This window comes from Microtus oregoni, unplaced genomic scaffold, assembly GCF_018167655.1.
Source record: "Microtus oregoni isolate MIOR12 unplaced genomic scaffold, Mior012 000028F_ref0000031, whole genome shotgun sequence".
Classification (NCBI taxonomy): Eukaryota; Metazoa; Chordata; class Mammalia; order Rodentia; family Cricetidae; genus Microtus; species Microtus oregoni.
In genome coordinates this window covers 28,673,059-28,695,590 of record NW_024543087.1, presented here as the reverse complement: position 1 = coordinate 28,695,590, position 22,532 = coordinate 28,673,059, and the positions used below count along the sequence as shown (strand labels likewise).

Genomic DNA, 22,532 nt, shown 5'->3' with positions numbered 1-22,532 from the left:
TTAATCTCTAGTAACTAGGGAAAGTATAGATGTTCTTTAACAAGCAGGTGACTAGACAAAGCACCCGTGAAACATTCGTACCATGGATTAAGGTCCAAGGATGGAAACAGACCTCTGGTCCAATCAACAGCGCGAATACCTGGAGAGTTCTACTGGACAGACAGTGACACAATAATTCCATCTTTGATGTAAAACAACTGTAAACTGACAAAGAATTGAGAGCAGACTTACTGGTAACCACGATGAAGGGGTGTGTGTGTGTGTGTGTGTGTGTGTGTGTGTGTGTGTGTGACAGCGGGTGAGATTATAAAAAGAACAGCAAGTGAGACTCCTAAGTTGATGGGAAGATATGTTCTGTGTCTTCACTGTGTAGACAGACATCAGTGTTCTGGCTAAGATACCACACTGTTTCATCACAAGATGCTATCACTGGCAGAGACTTAAGGAAAAGTATTTCTGTATATTTTTTTTCTCAGAACTCCATGTGAATCTATAATCATCTCTGAATAAAAATTTTAATTAATAAAGAAATTATGTTAGCAAATTGTGAAGCTAAATATAGTGAAAAGAGAATGAGTCTTGATACTAATTTTCTCCTCTCGGTTTCTCTGTAAGGCTTGCGGGGCGCCATCGCCTTCGCCCTGGCCATCCGCAACACAGAATCTCAACCCAAACAGATGATGTTCACCACCACACTGCTCCTCGTGTTCTTCACTGTCTGGGTGTTTGGAGGAGGAACCACCCCCATGCTGACGTGGCTTCAGATTCGGTAAGTGACCCTACTAAAAAGGAGCAAATCACTGAGAGGCATGGCTGGCCGGTTTGATTTCTCGTAAAGCTTACTCGGTTGGGAGTGCAATGGTAGATCTGTACCTCAACTGTCCCCAGAGTCCTGGTGACCTTCACTAGCCGGGAAAGCAATATGACCTACCATCTACTGAGCTGCTTTTTTCAACAGTCTTGGAATGATGCCTGTTTCCAGGCTGTCCTACAAATAGATTTTTTTCACCTGTGACTTCCTCCATCTGACTATACACACTTATCCTCAAGATACCCGCAGTCTAGGAAGACTGATAAAGAAAAAGCAGCAAAACCAACAAGAAGGCAGATTTGCTTTGTTTTTAACTCCTCCTGGCACTAGCACTTAAGACAGGAGAATTTTCTGAATTACTGAACATGTATTTGGTGAGAGAGCCATGTGTTTCTCAAGGGGGATACTGGAGACAAACTATACACTGTCTCACAGAAGAGAAAGCCAAGGTCCCATCAGAAACCCTTTCCTAAGCCGCACCTGCAGCCCGCTGCTACAAGTCTGGATTGTAGGGGTAGCAGACAATTGGATAAAAGGAGATAGGCAATGCTGGTCTGGAAAATGGATAAATCTGTCCTAAAGTGTTCTTGTCTTTGTTTAAATGTTTCTGTGACCCAGGCCCTCATTCTCATTTCCCAGAAGGTAAGGGATTAAGCAAACATTTCATTTCTGTCATCCACACGTCATCATGACCCTCCCCAGTTCCTACCTATGTTCTAGGATGAACTTCTACCTACCATATCTGATAGGAAACACTCCTTCTAACTACAAAGAGTTTCCAAGAAGACTCATATTAACAGGGACTGCAATTTTGGCACCTTTGTATGGCACATTGATTATAATAAAAATGAAAATAATTTATGAAAACTTAAATGAATTTAATAATAAATACAAATGCTTTTGTTATGCATTTGCAAGAAGTTTTCCCATTTGGCAAAGAAAAAAGCAGAAACAAGCCCCAAACATTTAGCATAAGAAAGTTTATGTGTAAACTAGGCCAAGTGGCTGCATATTAAACAAAATTTCAGGGGAAAAACCCTGTGAACGACTGTGAACATTACTAAATACACAAAAGTGCTTTGACTAAAGGTGAACAGAGAGCATTTGGAAATGCTTGTTGAATTATTTTCTAGCCATATAAACGTGGCCCGCAATTTCTTTCACAGTGGTGGGTACCTGAAGGCTCCTATGGATGAGTGCACACATTGCATTAAACTCTCAAGTGCCAGATCCCCTGCAAATCATTAGAGAGACAGTGTGTGTTCAAATTTCTGGAAAATAAAATTCAGTAGTTTGGATCCCTGCATGGAAAAATGAAAGCATAGACGACAGAGCTTCAAGGAAGGGAATTCCTACTGAAGCCCCAAATACACTATCAAAATATTCTATGGAGGTCATAAGGAAGAGATATCAAAGTTTCCTTGAAGTAATCAAACATAATTTGTTTTCTATGATTTCTATGAGTAAGGAACTATTCTCAAGTTGTCCCCAAACTGGTAACATATTTCGTTTAGCCAGCTCTTCCCCAGTCTTTCCAGTGGCCTCAGCTGACCGCCCACGGGTGTCATAACTCACATAGCCTCTGATGCCCAGTTCGTGGGAAAAAAGAGATAAGACAGTGATAACAGTGGATCCTTAGACTGGCAAGAGCAGTTCTTCAGGTGACGAGGTTGATAAAGGAAGGGGATGATGTCAAACATGGCGTCCAGGATGAGGGGCTTGAAGGCCATCCTAAGTCAATGTCATTCTCCCTGCTAAGATCACAGTGTGGGGTCACCTTATGGAGCTGCCCCAGTTGGGGAAGATTCCAAAAGAAAAGGCCCAGGTGAGTCAACTACCCAGACAGAATGAGGAGGAGCATGGATAGGACCACGACGAATGTCGGGAAAGGGAAAAGGGAATAACAGGATTCAGATACGTGGAAAGGGTAGTGTTCTCAGCTGAAAACCTGAAATCAGGACAGAAACCCCAGGGACCCATCCGATGAAATCAAAAGGAGAACATTAGAGGATATATATATATATATAGGAAGATATTCAGAAAGTTATCTCTGGTAGATGGAATTCAAGGCAAGAAGAACATTTAAAAGCCAGGATGGTAAAGGAGTATATACGCCAAAGCATGGATCTGTGATGTTGGTTGGGTTCCACTATGTCATAGTGATCTTGTCATAGGCTCCACTCTCCTTTCCTGGTGTGTGACATTGTTAAAGAAGCCATCACATCTATCTCGGCTTTCAAACTCACAATGGCCCATCCACTGCTCTGTTAGCAGGGCCTGCCTCTTCCCTGTGCAATGCCCCATCCACCAGTGTTCATGTTGTTCTTAGAACAACAGCAGGCAAGCTGCAACTTGGCTAGAACACCAGTGGCGAAAGCTGAGGGACAGGAGGCCAGCATGCTCTCACACGAGCCCCACAGCCTCACTAGAATGTGATTTGTTTACGTATTTTACAAGCCCTTCTCTTCTTGAGCTTTACATTTTCTTCTCTTGAATTATTTGGAAAGTCCTTGAATTAGGTTTTCTTTTTCAATTCAGATAGAACTTTTCATTCAGTTACAACTACCCACAGGAGGAGAGAAAGGAAAATGCTTTTGTTGGTGACGATGAGTAACAATACCATCCGTTTCTCTTTGATAGACGTGACTCAAACAGCAATGGTCATGTCATGGAGACACAAATAGAGATTTCCACCTCTGAGGCAAGCTCGCTCTTAAGCCTGGTCCTTGCCACAGGGTGAAGTTCTTGACTTAAAGCAACTTAATTTCTTTTAAAGATGATAGTAAAATATATTTAAGGAAGCAATTTCAAATAAATTGGGTCTTTGCTTCTTTTTAAATATTAAAGGAAAAGGACTCCTCCCATGTTATTTTGGATGCCAAAAGAAAAGAAGAGTTTCTCCTTGGTTAGAGTTCAGGTTTTCAAACCTCCTATGAGGTACATGACCACACAGTTTGTGAAGACCCTCTTCACCCCCACTCCCACCCCCACCCCCTATACCCCCCCCCCCCCCGGCCCAGAGACGAGTAAACAGGAACACCAATTAAAAGTTCACAAGTGCTTACAAAAGAGCACCAAAGTCCAGAGGCCCAGCCCTGTGGAAGTGGTACTGCATGACTAACTGGGGTGGGAATGCCTTTCATGGTTCAGGGTTGGGCACGGTGTGGAGCTGGCAGACTTTCAGCAAATGGTACAAGAGTGAGCCCAGGCCACAGGGTGAGCCTTTGCCACATTCCCCAGATACAGATGTAGGACCTGCCTTCTCAATCACAGCTGGAATCACAGCTTCTTCTACAGATGTAGCACAGAACTTGCCATCCAGACGACACTGCAAAGCACCCTGGGCAGAATGGTGGTAACGTCTATTCGTAGCCATTTTTGACTGAGTAATGAGCTATTTTGTGTTCGATATTAGATCATAAAATCTAGGCATAGAACCTCTCTGTGTGTGTCTCTAAACTCTAGCATTGGGGTGATGATTGGAGCTAGCCTTCAGCATGGGTAAACCCTGGCAATGCGGCATCATGGCGAGACTGAGAAAACTGCGAGCCCAACACCTTGAACAGAAAGCCCATGCCCCGAGATAATGCATTCTGCTCCCACCTGCAGAAGGGAGCTCATCTGAATGCCTGTGGGAATTCTCTGCTCCAGGAAGGACTGGGCAGGCACACTTTTGGAACAGAGATTCTCCATGCAGTCTTTCTCAGTGACTTGCAACAATTAAAGTTCAACAAAGCCAGGCCTGACCTGAAGGAAATCTGACTTCCTCAGCTACAACCTAGAATTAAAGGAATTAAAGGAATGTATTATCCCTCCCCGATTCAAGCCAAGACATCCCATACTCTCTCTTCAAATCTAGGAAACAAAGTTGTGTGTACCAACTTGTGTCCATTCAGGGAAATGCCTGTTAAATAGCTTGACTCCTCTGGTGTTTGGTATTTTGGTTGTATATTTAAAACTGATTCTTGGGTTTTGGCCCAGAGCCATGCAAAATGCTTTCTTTATTACTTTTGCCCACTGGCTAAGTTCTATAATAGTTATCACTGGAATGTACACAGAGATAAGGAGAGTTCTGTCCAGATATATGTGTTTATATATATATATATATATTTATTTATTTATGGATGATATATATATATATACATATATTTTATATATAAATAGTAGCAGGTTTAAGTACAAGTGCTTACACACAAAGTTTCCTGTATTACTGAAGTGAGGAAACACTAATAATACAGTGAAGGGACGCTTATAATAAGTTCTCCTACTATTTATCTATTTGGTTTCCTCCCAAGCACCAAAGTTCCTAAGCATGCTTAACTGTAACATGAGGGCTGTCTTGTTGGGGTTTCTGTCCCACCTGATACCCCATAGCCGGCAAGTCCCAAAGAAAATCACACAGAGATCTCCATAAGTTATAAAACTGATTGGCCCATTAGCTCAGTCTTCTTATTAGCTCTTGTAGTTTATATTAACCCATTATTCTTATCTATGCTAGCCACATGGCTTGGTACCTTTCTCAGCCGGGTAGGTCACATGTTGTCTCTTCGGTGGTCTGGGCTGGACTGTGGGGAATGGACTTCCAGATGAAGGCGTAAGTCACAAACAATCCCACACCAGTTTGGAATTATGATTAATCCCTCTGTGCGATCAAGAAAGGAGTCTAGGAGCCCGAAGCAGAGCAGGAAGCAAGAAAGCAAGTGGAGAGCAGTCGCTGCTTTTTTAAAGAGAGAGAGACCACGCCCCAATGGACTGGTATCTCAGTGGCTATTGGCTGAAGGAGCGGAAGGAGCTCCCGCAGCACTTAACAATAGCGCATGTGTGTGATGCACACATACATGCGTGCACAGCAAACAGAGTTTGAAAATTTGTCGTTTCCTGACTCTATATCTTAGAAGTTTGGGCTAAAAGCTCCAAATTCGGCCTCTCACTTCCTCAGTTTTCTTAACCATAAAATGAGAGTGATAGCAATAATACTGCTTTAGAATTTAGGAGCATTAGGTATTAAGCATACAAGAACTGAAAACATACAACAGATGCCCAATACTCTGTAAACCCAAAGGATATCTCTGCACCTTTTCTTAGCCACATACTTATTGCTTATTGTGATAATCACAAATACAGTGTTCTTAATTGGATTCATTTGTGGAAGCTTGTTTTCATGGAAAATAGAAAGAAATAGTCTCTGGAGAGTTTAGTTCATTTTGTACTGTAACTATATTCATCAATTTAAGAGACAACTCTCCTACTTATGCATTCAAAAGGATAGACTTCATTAAAATCTCACGGAAACCATTACAATCGTCCAGCAGCTCAAGCAGAGTCTTCCTAGATAGACTCCTATTTCCATCTTCACATAGCTTATGCATTTTTCAAATATCTGACTTGTGCCATTTTATCAATTTATATTTTATGTTTATGTCTTATATTGATTTTAGACCAGCTTACACATTTTATATCAAGTTATCTCAATCAACAGACCTGAGAAATACTTTGCCTCGTGAAACATGGGCAACCAGTTCACTCCCTGAAATAGAATTATACTTTCTGTTTCTCACCCACTGTGCCCTTTTGGAAATTATTTTCTACTTTCTATAGATTCTTCTATAATGATGTCTAAATCTAGGTATTTATTGCTAACATCAATCTAATTTGACATATTAATTATAGATGTGGGCCAACTATAGCAATCTACCGCGGACCTATAGGAACGGCATGTTTGTAACCAGTGATATGAGTTAGCTGCTCCTATGTTCCCAGCACCAACTGGTACTTTACTGTGCTGTGCTTACAGACACAGAATCTCCCCAGTTTCAGAGATGCATTCTTAAGCGCCGTAGCCTCTAGTCACACACTCCACTAGCCCTGTTCTTACTTATTTTCTCTGAATGTCAGCATCAGTGAGCTTCACCCATGTGTGTGTGGTAAGTTTACCAAACAACCACACTCCACTCTGTGGAAGGCAATGTGTCTGACTGTTAGAAAGCACCAGCCAAAAACAGTTGCCTTTTTTAAAGTAAAAGACAAAGATTTACGTGAAATATGAAGTCTGACAAAAATGATTTAACTGCAGTTTGTGGAACTTGTTATTCAAGGGTGACTGGAAAACTCCCAGTCCTGGCTAAAACAGAGCATCTGTGCCCACCCCCATGTCTCTCAGTAAATGCAACTCAAAGCCCTTGACCCAGTACAAGTAGCAATTATGGAAGACTCTAAAAGCAAATGGTAGGATCCAGCCTAGAAGCCCATTAGCAGATGAACAGATAGAGAAGAACATGTTATACATGACAGGGTGACATTTTATTCTGCCATAAGGAAGAATGAAATCATGGCATTTGCAGGAGAACGGATGGAACTGGGGTTGTTATGTTAAGCAAAATAAATCAGAATTAGAACAAACCCCACATTTTATCTCATATGCAAATTCTTGGTGTGTGTGTCGTGTGTGTGTGTGTGTGTGTGTGTGTGTGTGTGTGTGTGATGAAAGAAGGATCATGAGAGGGAAGGGAGAGGAAGGGAAACAAGGCGGGAGTGAAATACTTTAAGTAGGAGGCAGCAGGAGGGAGCCTGGCAACAGGAGGCCAGAAGGGGACAAGGGAGGGCAGTAGGAAAGAGGAGTGAATAAAAACAAAATATTTCACAGGTATATGAAAATAATATAATGAAACCTATTACTTTATAACCTAACTTTAAAAATTAATAACAAAAAGAGAAAGAAAAGTAAAAGCAAAAGGTATTCAGGGAGTAAACCAATTCTCAGGCCAGCAGGGAGGTTCCCTTTCCCTCCTCTGTATTCTTGAGTCTCTTAACTTGGGCCCAACAGCAGTTCAGTGAATGGATTTCTGCATCGAGAAAAAGAAAAAGAACCATGAGGGAAATTCTTTGCTTCTGGTTTAAAGAAAAGGCAAGTCACAAAACTGTAGGCCAAAAGAGTAGGGAAGGAAGGAAAGGAGGAGGGAGGAAAAGAAGGAGGAAGGCAGGCATGGGAAGAGTCCCTAGGTTTGTAGTTCTTTTTTGTTGTTGTTGTTTTGTTTTGTTTAATCCCTGATCTTAGACAAGCATGAGGCAGCAGGTGACTATGAAAAGATACTTGAAATTCCCCCCAAAACTGTGGAGAATAGTCCCATTGCAACTTCTCTCCTGCTCCTCTCACCAGCTATGCTGGAGAGCAGGTGCAATGGTGTGGAGAAGGCATGGGCAATGCCCAGCATTTCAGGAGACCTGAAGACCTTAATTCTTCATGAGCAGGTGAAAGGCTTTGAGGAATCGTGTAGCATGAGAAGATAACTGTGGCCGGAAGAGGCTCAAGCAGGTGGCTCTGTGAAGTTACCATCAACTGTGGACTTTTTCTCGAGCAGTGTGTATTTAGCTAACCCTAAATATCACACTACAGCACCAAGAAACAAGCTACATAGTAGAGCCCAAGTCAGAAGGAACAGTGGGCGGCACACATGTAAGAGAGCCGAATAGTACTGCAAAAGCTTTGAAACTAAACTGATGATTGGAACCACAGGCAACACAAGACAGGTAAGAGCTGGTGCCCTCTACCTAGAAAAAAATAATAAATATTTCACAAGAGAATCTGATCGAATCATTTCACATAATATTCAAATTCTCTAAGATAAGCCCATAATCACTAAGTATAAAATTATATGTCACAAATAAAAATACAATAGATGCCAATCTAAAGATGACACAAATAAGGCTTTTATGACCATGCATCAAGAAGTAAAATCAAACACACACATATACAAGTATATACATATGCACACACATACATATATATGTATATATATACGGATACACACATGCACACACATATACACATATGCACACACGTACATAAACATATACACATACATACAAAGAAGTAATAGCAAACCCATCAGAAATAAACTAAAATTTAATCAACAGAAAAATAAAGATGCGAAGTGGAAATAAATGAAGCTTTCAGAACCTAAAAGCAATGCTTAAAGTGAACTATCTACTGGATTGGCTTAATGGCAAAATAAAAGATGGCAGATGAAGGACTTGGTAAACTTGAAGATTGTTAAGATCTTCCCTTCTAACAACAATGAAAGTGTGTATTCATCAGCAGACCCATTCTGGATAAACACACAAAAGGAATTCCTTCAGAGGACAGAGAACCAATCGTGGAGGAAAGTGAAAGAACGCAGATAAGATGGATGTAGAAACAGCAGGCATTAGTTCAGTATAATATGTGGACTTTTTCTTCTTTGGTATCTTAAAAACCCTACGTATTGCTGAAAGAAAAAAAAATAACATTACAGATTTTCAAAAGAAGATAGGTATAAAGGTCTAGAAAATAGTAAGTTTTCTAAGATCTACTTAAAGTGATAAAAATTCCATTTGAAATAGATTATGAAGAATTTCATGTTTATATTCTAATTTCTATTCTGATTACAAAACTATGTAAATAATCAGAGTATATTTCAAATTTGAACTAATACTACAATGGAATACAAAATAAATTCAACAGCACCTCCCCTCAGAAAGCAACAGGATAGAAGAATATTCCAATCAAAAGTCAAGTGGTAAGATAATTTATCTACACCCAAATGTTAACGGAGGCCATTCATTCATTTCCCAGCCTCCCAGACCTGGAATAATCACACAGAAACTATATTAATTGCAATACTATTTGGTCAATAGCTTAAGCATATTTCTGGCTAGCTCTTACATCTTAAATTAACCCATTTCTATTATTTTATATTTTACCACAAGGCTCATGGTTTACTAGTATGGTTCTTGCAGGCGGGCATCCTACTTATTTGGTGGCTACATGACATCTCTCTGACTCCACCTTCTTTTCTCTTTTATCTCTGCTTGAAATTCCCACCTTGCTCTATTCTGTACCATCACAGGCCCAAGTAGCTTCTTTATTCATAAACCAATAAAAGCAACACATATATAGAAGAACTTACAACACCATCCAGATACATCAATTATTGTATCAATTAAATAAAATTAATAGTCACAACGAATAAAAACTAAGAATCAACTATGTGTTGCCCATAAGACACATACTTGACTAATGATGTAAGTGTGATACAGTTAGTTAAACATAAGGTAATTAGAAAAACTTTGCCATGCAAACCCCCAATTAGGCCTTGCATGTAAAAATCGTCTGAGCAAGAAAATTTCTCAGGTTAAAAAAAAGAAGAACTTATATAACGATGAAAGGATCGGTTTATCCAGATTGTATGGCGACAGAGAATGAGCACACAGCTAACAGCATTGCTTTCCAAGACGCACCAAGTCTGGCAGATCCCAAAAGAGAGATGGACAAACCCAATCTTAGAACTGAGGACTTCATAGCACTTTCAGCAACTGAGAAAGCAAGCAGGAAAAAAGAGAACTGGAGTTCAGGAGACAGCAACAATGAAGTGGATTTACTGAGCATAAGCACGCTAAGTCATTTCACAGGCAGGTATTTAATCACCTTTCCAGTGTCTCTATGACATGTGATATGCCACAGATAGACACACACACACACACACACAGAGTTAGTGCACATACACTAACTATATCTCTATGTAAAGGGTCTCTTTGTAGTACTGGGATGGAGCCCAGGGTTTTGCATATCTTATGCAAGCACTCACCACTTAGCTACAGACTGTCTTCTACATGCTTTATATTTATTTTTCTATTTTCACTGTTCTGTTTGAATATTGGGACAGACATATTCTTCTTATCTAATGCTAAAGCATTCATCTTAAAGGATAAAGACATTCTATTAAGTATCCAAAATACATATCTAAAAAGACATTACGGCAGCATTATTTTAAGTAGATGTTCAAATGTTCCTTGTTATTGCAGAAACTGCTTGATAGGTGTTTTTAAATTCAGGATTTAATCAAGGTAATTTATTGTATTGGGACCTTACTCTTTTTTTTCCGTCATATTGATTTTTGTAGAAGAAACCAGGTCAGTTGTTTTATATGCTTGTCCACATTCTGGACTTGTTTTTTTGTAGTGTCAATTAATATATTCTTTCCTGTATTGTATTTCTTATAAACTAGAAATTAGGTCAAGCCTTAAAATTCAGGTTGAGTATATTTTTTCTTGCAAGAATACCCACTGGTGGTGTTGTGTGTGTAATAATGTGCATAGCTTGCTTTGTCTGTGCATTTGGGGGCCTTGCCCCGCATGCTTCATCCGGGTTTCCACTGTCGTAATGCTCGGTTCATTCCCTTGGGACAGTAGTAACACCTGTTACAAAGGTACAATTTTTTATTCTATAATTTACTTTCAATCTGTTGGGCAATAATTGAGTACCATATAAATACCTTCTTTCCAACAATCCTGTTCTCCCCAGCTAAGCATTACCACTGGCAAAGCTTGTTCAATTCAACTATTATATTTGGGATGACGTGGTTTAATTTGCTCTTGATATCTAATTCTTTTATATGTGTGCACATGTGCATATGTGTGGAGACTGGAAGACAACCTCAGAAATTCTCCCTCAAGCATCTTCTGCCATTTTTGTTTTGACCGAGTCTTTCACTCGGCAGTAGCTCATCCAGCATTACCTGGTCAGTGAACCTCTGGGATCTGCCTGCTTCTTCCTCCCCAGCTCTGGGGTTATAAGAATCTGCCACAACTCCTGGCTTTTGATCACAGGTTCTGGGCTATAACCTCAGGTTCTCCTGCATATAGAGTGCCATGCTCCCTACCGAACTGTCTCTCCAGCCCTTGACATATGATTCCTAGAGAGAGAGTTTCTTTCTTGCCAAATGATTACCTTTTTAATAACTTTTTCAATGTTTTGGGTTTTGTTGTTTTGTTTGGGAGACAGTTTCATGTAATCCAGGCTGTCCTTGAACTCCTGATCTGTCAGCTTCTTTCTCACCAATGCTGAGGTTACAGGGATGCAGCGTCATGCCTGACAAACTTAATTGCTTTTTCTCGGTGATGGGGATTGAGTCCAGGACCTTGGGCATGTTAGGCAAGGGCTCTAGCATTGGGTGACACAACCATAATTTTCCCTTTAAAAATATGACATTTTTCTTTGTAACCAAGAACAAGTGGGTACATGTTTTCAATGCATGAAGAAAGTGTGTATTTGATGCTTTAAGGAATAATGATCTGTATGCATGTATTGGGTTAGCTACAACTCATTCAGCTTCCCCACATCAATAGATATGTTTTTCCAAAATGGGGCAGATTATAAAAGGTGTACATCAAATTTCCCATTATAATTTTTGTAGTCCCGGTCTTTTTTCTATAATATTTGTTATTATAATGTGCCACACATTAGTAAGATATGCGTCTTGTTGCTGTTTGTGAGACATGTCATTTTGTGATAGATAGCAGCCCTGCCTTCACCCAGAAATAAAACACAATGGTCCCATCTTCCTTCTGTGCTAATGCTCCTGCCCCGTGTTCATCTCCAGCCCTGACAGTGTGGAACAATAATGTGCCTGAGCAATGGGAACATGGTGTATTTCTCAGCCCCAGGCAGCGGGGGCTCCTCTTCTCTCGTTCATTTTGGCTCAGTAGCAGTGCATAGACCCCAACTTGGATAGATTTCAGCACTTTCATCAACATCATTCAATTCCCTGGAATCTTTAGTTTCTCATCAGAAAATTAAGTCTTCTTTTTTTCATCTGTTATAACCTTTTACCTGGTAATGCACATTTTAAGTCTAAATGAAACCGCTTAAGAAAAATTACAGAGTAAAATCCAAGGAATTGCATTAAAATGCCCATTTCATGTCTTCCCCAAAGATCAATTGCATAACCAAAATATGGGATTCTAACTGGAGTTATTAAAAATAGTGCTCAGGTTTACACTTGGCATCCCATTGAGGAAATTGCTTTAGACGGAGAACTGCCTATTAAAGGCAAAATATGGCTTAATGACAGTTTCATTGTACTCAGGGCAGCTATCTGGTTTGGGAAAATGCCAGAGGAATGTTTCCAAGAATATTTTTTCTTTTTCTTTTTTTTGTTTTCTTCTTTCAACTCTCTTCAGAGCTGGGATCACTGCAGTATAGAATACAGTCAGTAATGAAGCTGCACCCATTTTGGAGATGGTAACCATCTCTGGCATTTGTCCTCTATCAGCGGTACTGGTTACCTTTATTTTCAGTAGAGTCTAGTCTGGACATCAGGGTCTCCACTGTCACCTCAAGCCTTTTTCCTCCCTCTCCTCCCAGATGTAACCTGTTAGCATGAGTCTCAGGCAGACAAACCATGTTCTGTGCCAAGAGCACAGTGCGGTGCCAGGGAGGGTCCGGTGGGCCACTCTCGTGGCTGCCACAGACTGCTCATGGCTTTCTACTGTCCCCTCAGGCTGCTCTGCCTGCTGCCCTTGTGTCCTTGTGGGTTACAGCTTATTCTAGCATAGCCATCAAAATAATCCCACTTTTCTCTCCTTTTAACTCCCCCTCATCATGAGCCTGCTATTTTATTCAGTACTTTTGTCATTTTAATAGGATTCTCAAAGAGTTGAAGATTATTATTCAAAACACTAAACTTAATTCTACGTTTTATTAGTCAATACCAGGCATTTGATCAAGTGGTTAATTTTTGTACGCACTAAAATAATGTTTATTACCTAAAATTAGAAATAAAATATTATTTAAAAATTGTATTTGCCTGGTTCATTTCACATGAAGGTAATTATGGTCAAAATTTTAGTACATTTTGCTAAAAATTAATTGCTTTCAATGTTTCTATTAACAAGAAAAGCCTTTTTAACATTTAAAAATATTTTTATGTGCATTAGTATTTTCCCTGTATGGATATCTGTGCAACACATGCATGCCCAGTGCCCGAGCAGACCAGACAGGATGTAGGACCCCTAGATCTGGAATTACAGATGGTTTTGAGCTAGCCTGTGGGTTCTGGGAGCCGAACCCAGGTCCTTTCTGAAAGCAGCAGGTCCTCTTAGCTATGCAGGCACCTCTCCAGCCCTTCCAACCTGTTTATACTGGTCCAAGATTAGTGCGTTGTTGGGAGGAAGCCCACTTGTTGGTCCCGGCCAACAAGCTTAGCCCCAAAATAATCACACAGAAACTGTATTAATTAAATCACTGCTTGGCCCATTAGCTCTGGCTTCTTATTGGTTAACTCTTATATCTTAATTTAACCCATTTCTATTCATTTGTATATCACCATGAGGTTGTGGCCTACCAGCCAAGATTAGGCATGTCTGACTCTGGCAGCTCCATGGCTTCTCTTGACTCTGTCCTTCTTTCTCCCAGCATTCAGTTCCATCTTCCCTGTCTAGCTAAGTTCTGCCCTGCTATAGATCCAAAGCAGTTTCTTTATTCATTAATGACAATCACAGCACACAGAGGGGAAGTCCTCATCAATGCATGTTCTTGAGGGTGCATAACAGGAATTTAAAGCTTTGTCCTGGTTCCAGGAGCTCATTTCTTGGTGTTCTGCAGGAAGATTCCAGTTTTCCTCATGCAACAGAGTATCTTGATGGGTTCTATGCTGACCATGTTGCATTTGCTAGCACTTGAGTCTCTGATGAGTTCCAGACTCCTACAGATTTGGTGTCTTCTACCAGACAGGTGCATTTTTTAGATTTCCCCATCATCCCCTTAGGACCCCTCTGATTATTTATCACCTTTTACCAAAGCTACAGCTGACAAGTGGAAAGTGCCACATTTATGATACAGACCTGTGACATCTTCTCCTGGCCTTACTGCTTCATTCCCAGGCCCTGTGACCAGTCATTGCATCCCACGCCTGGCATCTCCAGCCTGGCCCATCTTACAGGACATTTATCCCCTCCAGATAGAGTGTTACATCACAAATGCCCAGTTTTCACCCTCATCTTCTGCCATCTCCATTCACACTGTGGTGGTTAATGGTGACGTCACCTTAATGGCATCTAGAATCACCTAAGAGAGAAGCCACTGGGTAGGTGTGTTGGTTAGCTGTATATTAACTTGACACAAACCAGAATCATTAAAGAAGAGAGACTCTCAACTGAGAAAATGCCTCTATCATATTGCTCTATAAGCAAGTCTGTTAGGCATAATCTTAATTAAGATTGATTTGGAAGGGCCGAACCCACTGTGGGTTGTGCCTTCCCTGGGCAGGTGGTCCATGAGAAAGCAGACTGAGCAAGCCAGGAGGAGCAAGACAGTAAACAGCACTCCTCTCTGGCTGCTGTTTCAGTTCCTGCTTTCCCATTCTTGCCCAGAGTTCTTAACTTGACTTCTCTCAGCGATAGAGCATAACCTGGGAGTTGTAAGATAAACCCTTTCCTCCCACGTTTCTTTTAGAGCTTTAATGTAGCGATAGAAAAATAACTGAGACAGCATATCTGTGAGGAATTTTGTCATTAGAGTAACTGTGGTAGGAAGAGCTACCCTAGGCAAGGGCAGGGCCGTTTCATGGGCTAGGATCCTGAGTGAAGGAAAAATGAGAGCTAAGTAGTGGCAGTACCTCCCCTGGCTCCCTGACTGTGGGTGCAATATGGACATGTGCTTCACACTCCTGCCACCACGCCTTCCCCTCCATGATGGACTTCCTCTCAAGCTACAGGCTGAATTAAACCCATCCTTCCTTCCATTGCTTTGGTCAGGTGTTCTGTGGCAGCAATGGGGAAATTAACTAAAGCCCTCAACCATACTGTGACAGGCAACAGATAAAGCATAGACTCAGAGAAAAAAGCCTGTGACTTTGTGGGACTGACATTATACCCCTAGCTTTAGTCTTCAAGGCCTGCCCTGCGACAGCACCCCTTCTTAAGTTGAGCCCAAGAGAGGGACTACAGACAGCTTCCCAGTTTCTTCTGCAATGCACACAGACAAGGATATTCTGTCCCTGAAATGAGATAGCAGGAAGCCAATGGTTTCTTTTCCCAAATGCTCTAACATCGGGGGGCTTCAGTGGGGCTGTTTTCTCTGGGTCTTAGAAAGCAGTGACTCGGAAGCTCCCAATCACCATCAACAGCTGCTAACTTTATCCCACTCTAAACAGAAGTCACATAAAGCATTTGCTAGCCACAGTTTACCTGGCTGTGTGTCTTAGGGTTTTATTGCTGCAAAGGGACACTATGACCACAGCAACTCTTACATAGGGAAACGTTTAATTGGGGTGGCTTACAGTTCAGAGCGTGGCGGCATTCAGGCAGACATGGTACTGGAGAAGTAGCCAAGAGTTCTACGTCTGGATGGACATGCAGCAGAGATATAGAGTGACGTGAGAGCTGGCTTGAGCTTCTGAAACTTCAAAGCCCAGCCCACCGCCATACTTCCTCTAACAAGGCCACACGAGCTTCTAAAAGTGCCGCTCCCTATGAGCCTATGGGGCCATTTTCATTCAAAACACCACTCTAGTTTATATGCTCATGGTTGGCAAACAGGGTGGGATTTTTGGTTTTTTGTTTTGTTTTCTTTTCTTTTCCGAGGTAAATTGACTTTGAGGCAGTGATTTTCAGCAAGAATTTCTCAGTTGATGGCAAAGCAAAATAAACTGAAACACCAAAGCATGGGAGTAAATGCATTTTATAAAGCTATGGCAGAGGCTCCTTTTTCTATTGATTTGTTTTACTTAATATCTCTGCTTTGAATCCTTGATACAAACATTTCTTAATCTGTTTTTAATAGCTCCCTGAGCCAAATCCTCAGAGTATATAGTCTGGTCAGGCACCAAGATGAAATGAAACTGTGGCCTGTGTTTATATCTCCTGTCTGCTTCTCACTGGGTATTCAGTGTGTCTGTCTGCTTTCAGTATATGTTATAAGAAACAAAGAACACAAGGTAGGTAGGCTTCCTGCAAGTGTGTTTGCAGTCCGGGCTCCTGGGAATGGAAGTAGTTTCAAGTGTGTGACTAACATTGCATGGAAATAGGAAGGCCGGATGTGCTGGTCATGACATTCAGCAGACGTATTTCTGGGACTCCTCTGTCAAACATCCATCCATGCATGTAAGCTTGTACACATTATGACTGTGTGTGTATATATATGCACACATACCCTACATTTCAGTAAACTGATATTCTTTCATTTCTTCCCCAGTATGTCACATAATCCCACACAGGACTTTTTCTCTTTATCAAGGCAGCCAGCCTTCCTACTTTCATTACTGGGTGGTCACTATTTCCTCTTTATGTCCAAAAGACATTAGTCAGCTCCTCTGAGAACCTTTCTCTGATTGGCCTCTAACCACCGATGTCCTCAAACTTCTCTTCCTGATAAATCCCAGACCCAGAAAGTAGTTCATACTCCTCTTCTATATCCGAATGGTAGTTCTCCACTGTAGACTGTGGGACTTCTGAGGGGGAGAGGGAGTCTGCCTCCCAGCTCCTAGCACAGCCCCTGGCATACAGTAGGCACTGGGCCCATCAATCATCCTGAAGTTCCAAAGCCCATTCTCTCTCGCACTGCTTAGCTGGCTCCCCTCCACTCTCCTCGAGCCCCCATCTCTTCTTTCTCAGCTTACTTTTTTAAACTGATGATCTTTCCAGTTCACTGGAGCAGAAGCCATCAATAAACGATTTTACAAGTCTCCCACCAAATCTACCTTGCTCCCTGCATCAGCACCCTTTAATTCCAACTTCCATCAAACTCCAGTGATCAGACTGGCCTGCTCCATCGAAGGCCCATGGTTTTGCTTGTGTGCCAGTCCCATCTTCTCTCAATGGCTGAGATACATTTTCCCAACATTCCCTAAACTTGGCAAAACCGAGATAGAGATAGGAGTGTGACAGAAAAGATCAGGAAGGGAAAAAGAAAAGCTCTTTTTGTGACAGACCCAACCTGGTGCACAGGACTCAGTGTGCATGAATTGAGACTATTCCTGAGAAGTAACAAGAGGACTTTTTTAAAAGAACTACCAGCAAATAACAAGTCCTCCCAGGAACCAGCTCCCTAAAGAGAATCTGCAGTCTCCCCCCGCATCTCTCTCTCTCTCTCTCTCTCTCTCTCTCTCTCTCTCTCTCTCTCTCTGTGTGTGTGTGTGTGTGTGTGTGTGTGTGTGTGTGTGTTTGCTTGTATATGTACACATGCATGTGCATGCAGGGCCCAGAGTTCATCGGGCATCTTTATCAGTTGCTGTTCACCTCATATTTTGAGACTGCATCTCTCTCACTAGCCTTGAGCTCACCTTTTGGTTATACTGACTGGCCAGCAAAACCCAGGGATCAAAACCCTGTCTTCAACCCCACCCCATCACCAAGCCTGAGGACACAGAAAGGTACCACTGTACCTGGGTCCTCATGTTTGCAGAACAAATACTTTGTTGACTTAGCCATTTCCCCCAACCTCTCAAATTGTTTTCTGTCTGTTCCAAATTCTCTAGGTTCCAGCACTGAGTCCTGGACATGTCACATCAGATACTTTACTTTTCTTTCTTTCTTTTTTCTCCAGACAGGGTTTCTCTATAGCTTTGGAGCCTGTCCTGGAACTCATTTTGTAGACCAGGCTGGCTTCAAACTCACTGAGATCTGCCTGCCTTTGCCTTCTGAGTGCTGGGATTAAAGGTGTGTGCCACCACTGCCCAGCTCACCTAGGTTATCCAGTTTAGATACTTTTCTCATAGCTACACCCAATCTCCTGATACAGATAAATCAAAGGGAGGAACATTTATTATGCTCCCGATTCCAGACACCTTTTCACTCCATAGCTACTTGACCTCAATGTGATTGGACAGGACACCACTGCAGTAGGGACATTTGCCCTCAATGTGATTGGACAGGACACCACTGCAGTGGGGACATTTGCCCTCAATGTGACTGGACAAGATATCACTGCAGTGGGGGCATTTGCCCTCAATGTGACTGGGCAAGATATCACTGCAGTGAGGGCATCTGCTCTCAATGTGACTGGACAGGATATCACTGCAGTGGGGGCATTTATCAAAAGAACTTCTTCACCTCAGTGAAGACCACAGGCAGAGAAAGAAAGCCAGCGACGGGGTACAGGACAGCCTTTACAGGGGACATGCTCCCATCCCACATCTACTTCTTCCAGCCAGGCTCCAGTCCCCAAAACAACACTACCTTCTGTAGACCAGGCTTTCAAATCTTGAGCCTTGGGGGATTTTCACACTCAAACCACGACATTAGGCCCCACATTTGCATCACAATTTTGTGGAAACCTGGCAACTTCATTGCCATCTTTGAGCTCAAGAAAAATAGGATGCCAGGACCTTGCTTTACAATTGGCTGACCTCACTCTTGACCCTGTTTACACAGAGAAAATGTAGGCATCTGGCCAAATTCAGTACTAAAGAATTTTGCTGCAAGAGTGTTGAGTTTGATTTCCTTTTTCATTTTACATGAAAACAGTTGGCGCTGATTCTAAGTGTTTTTAGGAAGTCAGTTAAAACATCAAGACGTAGCTGCAACTCTTTTATGAAATGTCATCTTTTGTTTTGACCTTGCTTGTGCTTAGATACGGAAACTTGTGTGATGTGGCTGTGGGGTGTTGAGGTGGCTTAAGTCATTGCAATGCCCAGTGGAAGTCAGGGAACTCTGAGTCAATGGTTCATTTCCTATTTTATTAAGCCAAGGACTGCCACTGAGTATATGGCTGGTATAATATGACTCAGGTTAGGAACTGAGCCTATGGAATTTGTTTCCTGGCCAAAAGAAGTAGAACTCAATTGCTACCAGAGTTAAGTTAGAAAATGTACACTTTCACCTTCATTGTCGCTATTCCTTTTAGATTTGTGGGGACTGTGAGATTGAATTTAAACATGGTAGCATGGATTCTGGTTACGCAGAACTAAGAGACCCATTGGGACTATTGCCTTGCATTCTCAGCTCTGCTCCTGCTCAGTGAGTGACCTTGGACATCACATTTCTGTGGATAGTCTTGGAAGAGAACATTGCACACTCACACTCAATCCCAAGCTGAAAAAAAGAAACTCCTTTAGACACTGACTTTACTCCCATGAGCTGCCCGTCATCTGTGGATTTATTCCTTTATCCAGTTGTTTGTATCTTAAAGTATAGCCTTTCACGGCAGCACCTCCGGGTGCAGGCAGCACATTACCACAGTGATTAAAACGGATAGAAACACAACAAAGCAAAGCAGTGACTGTAGAAACAGCACAGATTATATCTTGAAATACTAGAACGCCGTAAACCTTTCAAAAAAGACCATTCACCTCATTAGACTAGCAGGCACACGTGCACAGAGAAGAATCTTGGTAGAGGCTTTAAGGGATCATAATTAGCAAACTTGTGGTGACAGGGACCGGGTCAACCTCCCCTTCCCAGCCCAGGCTACGCTCTGCTCACCTGGAGAATGGTTTGTTTTACAGCCCGTCTTAATGTGTCTCTTCAGCCAGCAAGCATTTTAGAGGACTCAAAAGCCTCTTTCTTTCCCAGAGGCTGTAACTGGAGTTCTCGTTGTACATTACATGGCTTAAATGGCCGTTGATCATGCTTAAGTACTGGAAACAATCAAAGGACCATGACCTCGGAGAACATTCTTCCAGCTGAGTAGGAAAACCCTTGTCAAGCATCTCCCATTCCCACCCCACCCCCAGCCCCGTCAGCCTGACGGTCTCCTTACACAGCATTGTGTCCTCTCTTGTCCTCTCATGTGCTTTAAGTAAGACCTTATAATTCTTAGCCTCACGGGTCCCACTTGTCATTCTAGTGTAACCTGTAGCTTTAAACAGAATCATGTGGGGATCAAGCAGTGCAGGGAACAGCAGGACTGTGGTTGTCGGGTTTTCTAGCTTGAGAGAGCTTGGGAAGCAGGGCACACTGTACTCATTCATGGAAGACATCACTGTCAGCAGCACAAAGCCCTGTCTTAGGAAGCCCATCTTAGTATACAAGTGTCACTATCGTCCATTCTGGCCAGACTTTCCTCTCCCACTCCAGACAGACAGCCAACTATTTTAAATGCTCCCCACTCAAAGCATGTCACACCCAGTGCCTTCACATGTGCTGACCTTGTCCTTCCAGCTTCAAAAGTCGCCTACCCCATCTAGATTCATAGGGAGATAAATGTTCCCTTCTCCGCCTTATCTAGGTACTAAACATTCTCAACTACAAGTTGAATGCCCTGTTTGAGTCAATCTATTAGACTGACACCCCACTTGTTTTGGGGCTCCCTACAAAGAACCTGTCAAAAACAAGCAATTAACTAGAGGGGCTAAAGTGTGTCTCTCCTGGAATTAGAACTCTGCTTCCATCCCAGTCCCACCATTTTCCAAGTGAGTCACCTGAGCCTCTATTTTTTTCTTCTGTAAAACGGGAAACGTGAGACTCTCTGCAGGTAGTCACTCACAAGGTCGCTCATTCAGAAACGTTCACTTCCTGCTGCTTCTAGACATTTCTCTATGCTATGAGGACAGAGAACAAAGACCCATTTCCTAGAGACTGCATGGTGCTCAATGTGATATGGACAAGACCCAATTAAGATTTGTGATTTTATATGATGATCTTTGGTAAGTGTTGGAAGGGTAAGGCGACAATGGAAACAGTTATCTATTTCAGGAAGGACAACCTTCCTGGGAAAAGTGACTTTGATCAGAAACTTTCTCCATAAGGAAGAGTTTAACCGTAAAATCTGGAGAGCAAAGACTCTCTTCTAGGAGTGATGAAAGGGTGCCACTGAAGAGGGAAGGCGTGGGCTGCAGGAGGGAGCAGCGGGTGCCCATTACACAGGAGCTGGTCAGCCAGGGCAGCCACTGGGTTGTCATGAGATGGAAGATTTGGGTGGAGCAAGTGATCTGAGTGATGGTGAGGTGCATTGTGGGGAAGATGTGCAAATGCCCGATTGTTTTGACGATATTTTAAAGATTGCTCCATCTATGACCGCACTACAACTGTAGGGCTGAGATAGAGAAACGGAAAGGCTACAGAAAAGCAGACCTCAAAAAGGTGGAAACCACAGGCCACCAGGGCCTGCACTCAGTACTTCAACATAGCTGCATGGCAGACATTGGCTCTCAGATGACAACTGGCAATCCCAGTCTTGGGTTATCCTTATCAACACAGGATATGCACACCTTTTCATGACAAGACACCCGTGACTGACCCTCGGGTTCCTCAAGGAAGAGGAAGGATGGCAGGCTATAAAGAGGCTGTGGACGTGTGCAAAGGTATCTGATAATGAAGGGATGTCCTTTTGGTTTTAAAATGGTCTGTCTGAAGTTTCCTATGAGAATCTCAGGAGTGGTGTTCATTTCCCACGTTCCCTAGCATATCTGCACACCCATTTCCGCATAGCCTGGGAACAAGACAACGCTCAGCATGTTCTACCACAAAATACAGCGTATGGGGTTAGGGTGAGGACTGAGAGAGGCTCCGGGTTAGTGGGAGAACTGAGAGAGGTTCCGGGTTAGGGGGAGAACTGAGTGTGGTTCCAATTCTTCCAAGTTACTGATACTCACTCACTGGTTACCAGGTAAGTGTTTACCATCACTGGAGACACAGAAAGTAGGGGCAGCTGGGTGTTGGTAAGAGGAAGGGAAAATGGAGATATGAGAAAGACCTAGCTAGCAAGGATATGTCAACACAGCCATGTCCTGGTGAGGAGTGAGCCTGCTCAAAAAGAGAAACTTCCTGATGCCACAGAATGGAGTTGCCCCAAGTCAAGTCCTAAATTCAAAAGAGAATTCTCTAGAACAGTTCCTATAAACCCATACATAATTCTCTGCCAAGTGCTCAGGAGGAGTAGCCCCCTAAGTCAGCGAGGCTCATTTCAAAGCCTCTTCTGCTCGAATGTATTTAAAGACTCCATTTTTGCTAGTGGAAATCCTTTGGG

At 42.3% G+C, this 22,532-nt stretch overlaps 1 protein-coding gene and 1 pseudogene across 3 annotated transcripts in view; one reads left to right on the top strand and one right to left on the bottom strand.

Moving 5' to 3' along the window:
* The window catches only part of Slc9a9 (solute carrier family 9 member A9), a 555,668-nt gene that overhangs the window by 367,541 nt on the left and 165,595 nt on the right, over positions 1 to 22,532 (top strand). For all 3 annotated transcript variants that reach the window (XR_005976519.1, XM_041677479.1, XM_041677480.1), the window contains exon 12: positions 616 to 769. Coding sequence is in view for 2 of the 3 variants with exons in the window: in XM_041677479.1 (XP_041533413.1) it covers positions 616 to 769 (154 nt within the window). In the remaining variant the exon portion in view is untranslated. The remainder of the gene's footprint in view (positions 1 to 615; positions 770 to 22,532) is intronic.
* LOC121464465 overlaps positions 1 to 22,532 on the bottom strand; it is a 31,758-nt pseudogene that overhangs the window by 1,008 nt on the left and 8,218 nt on the right.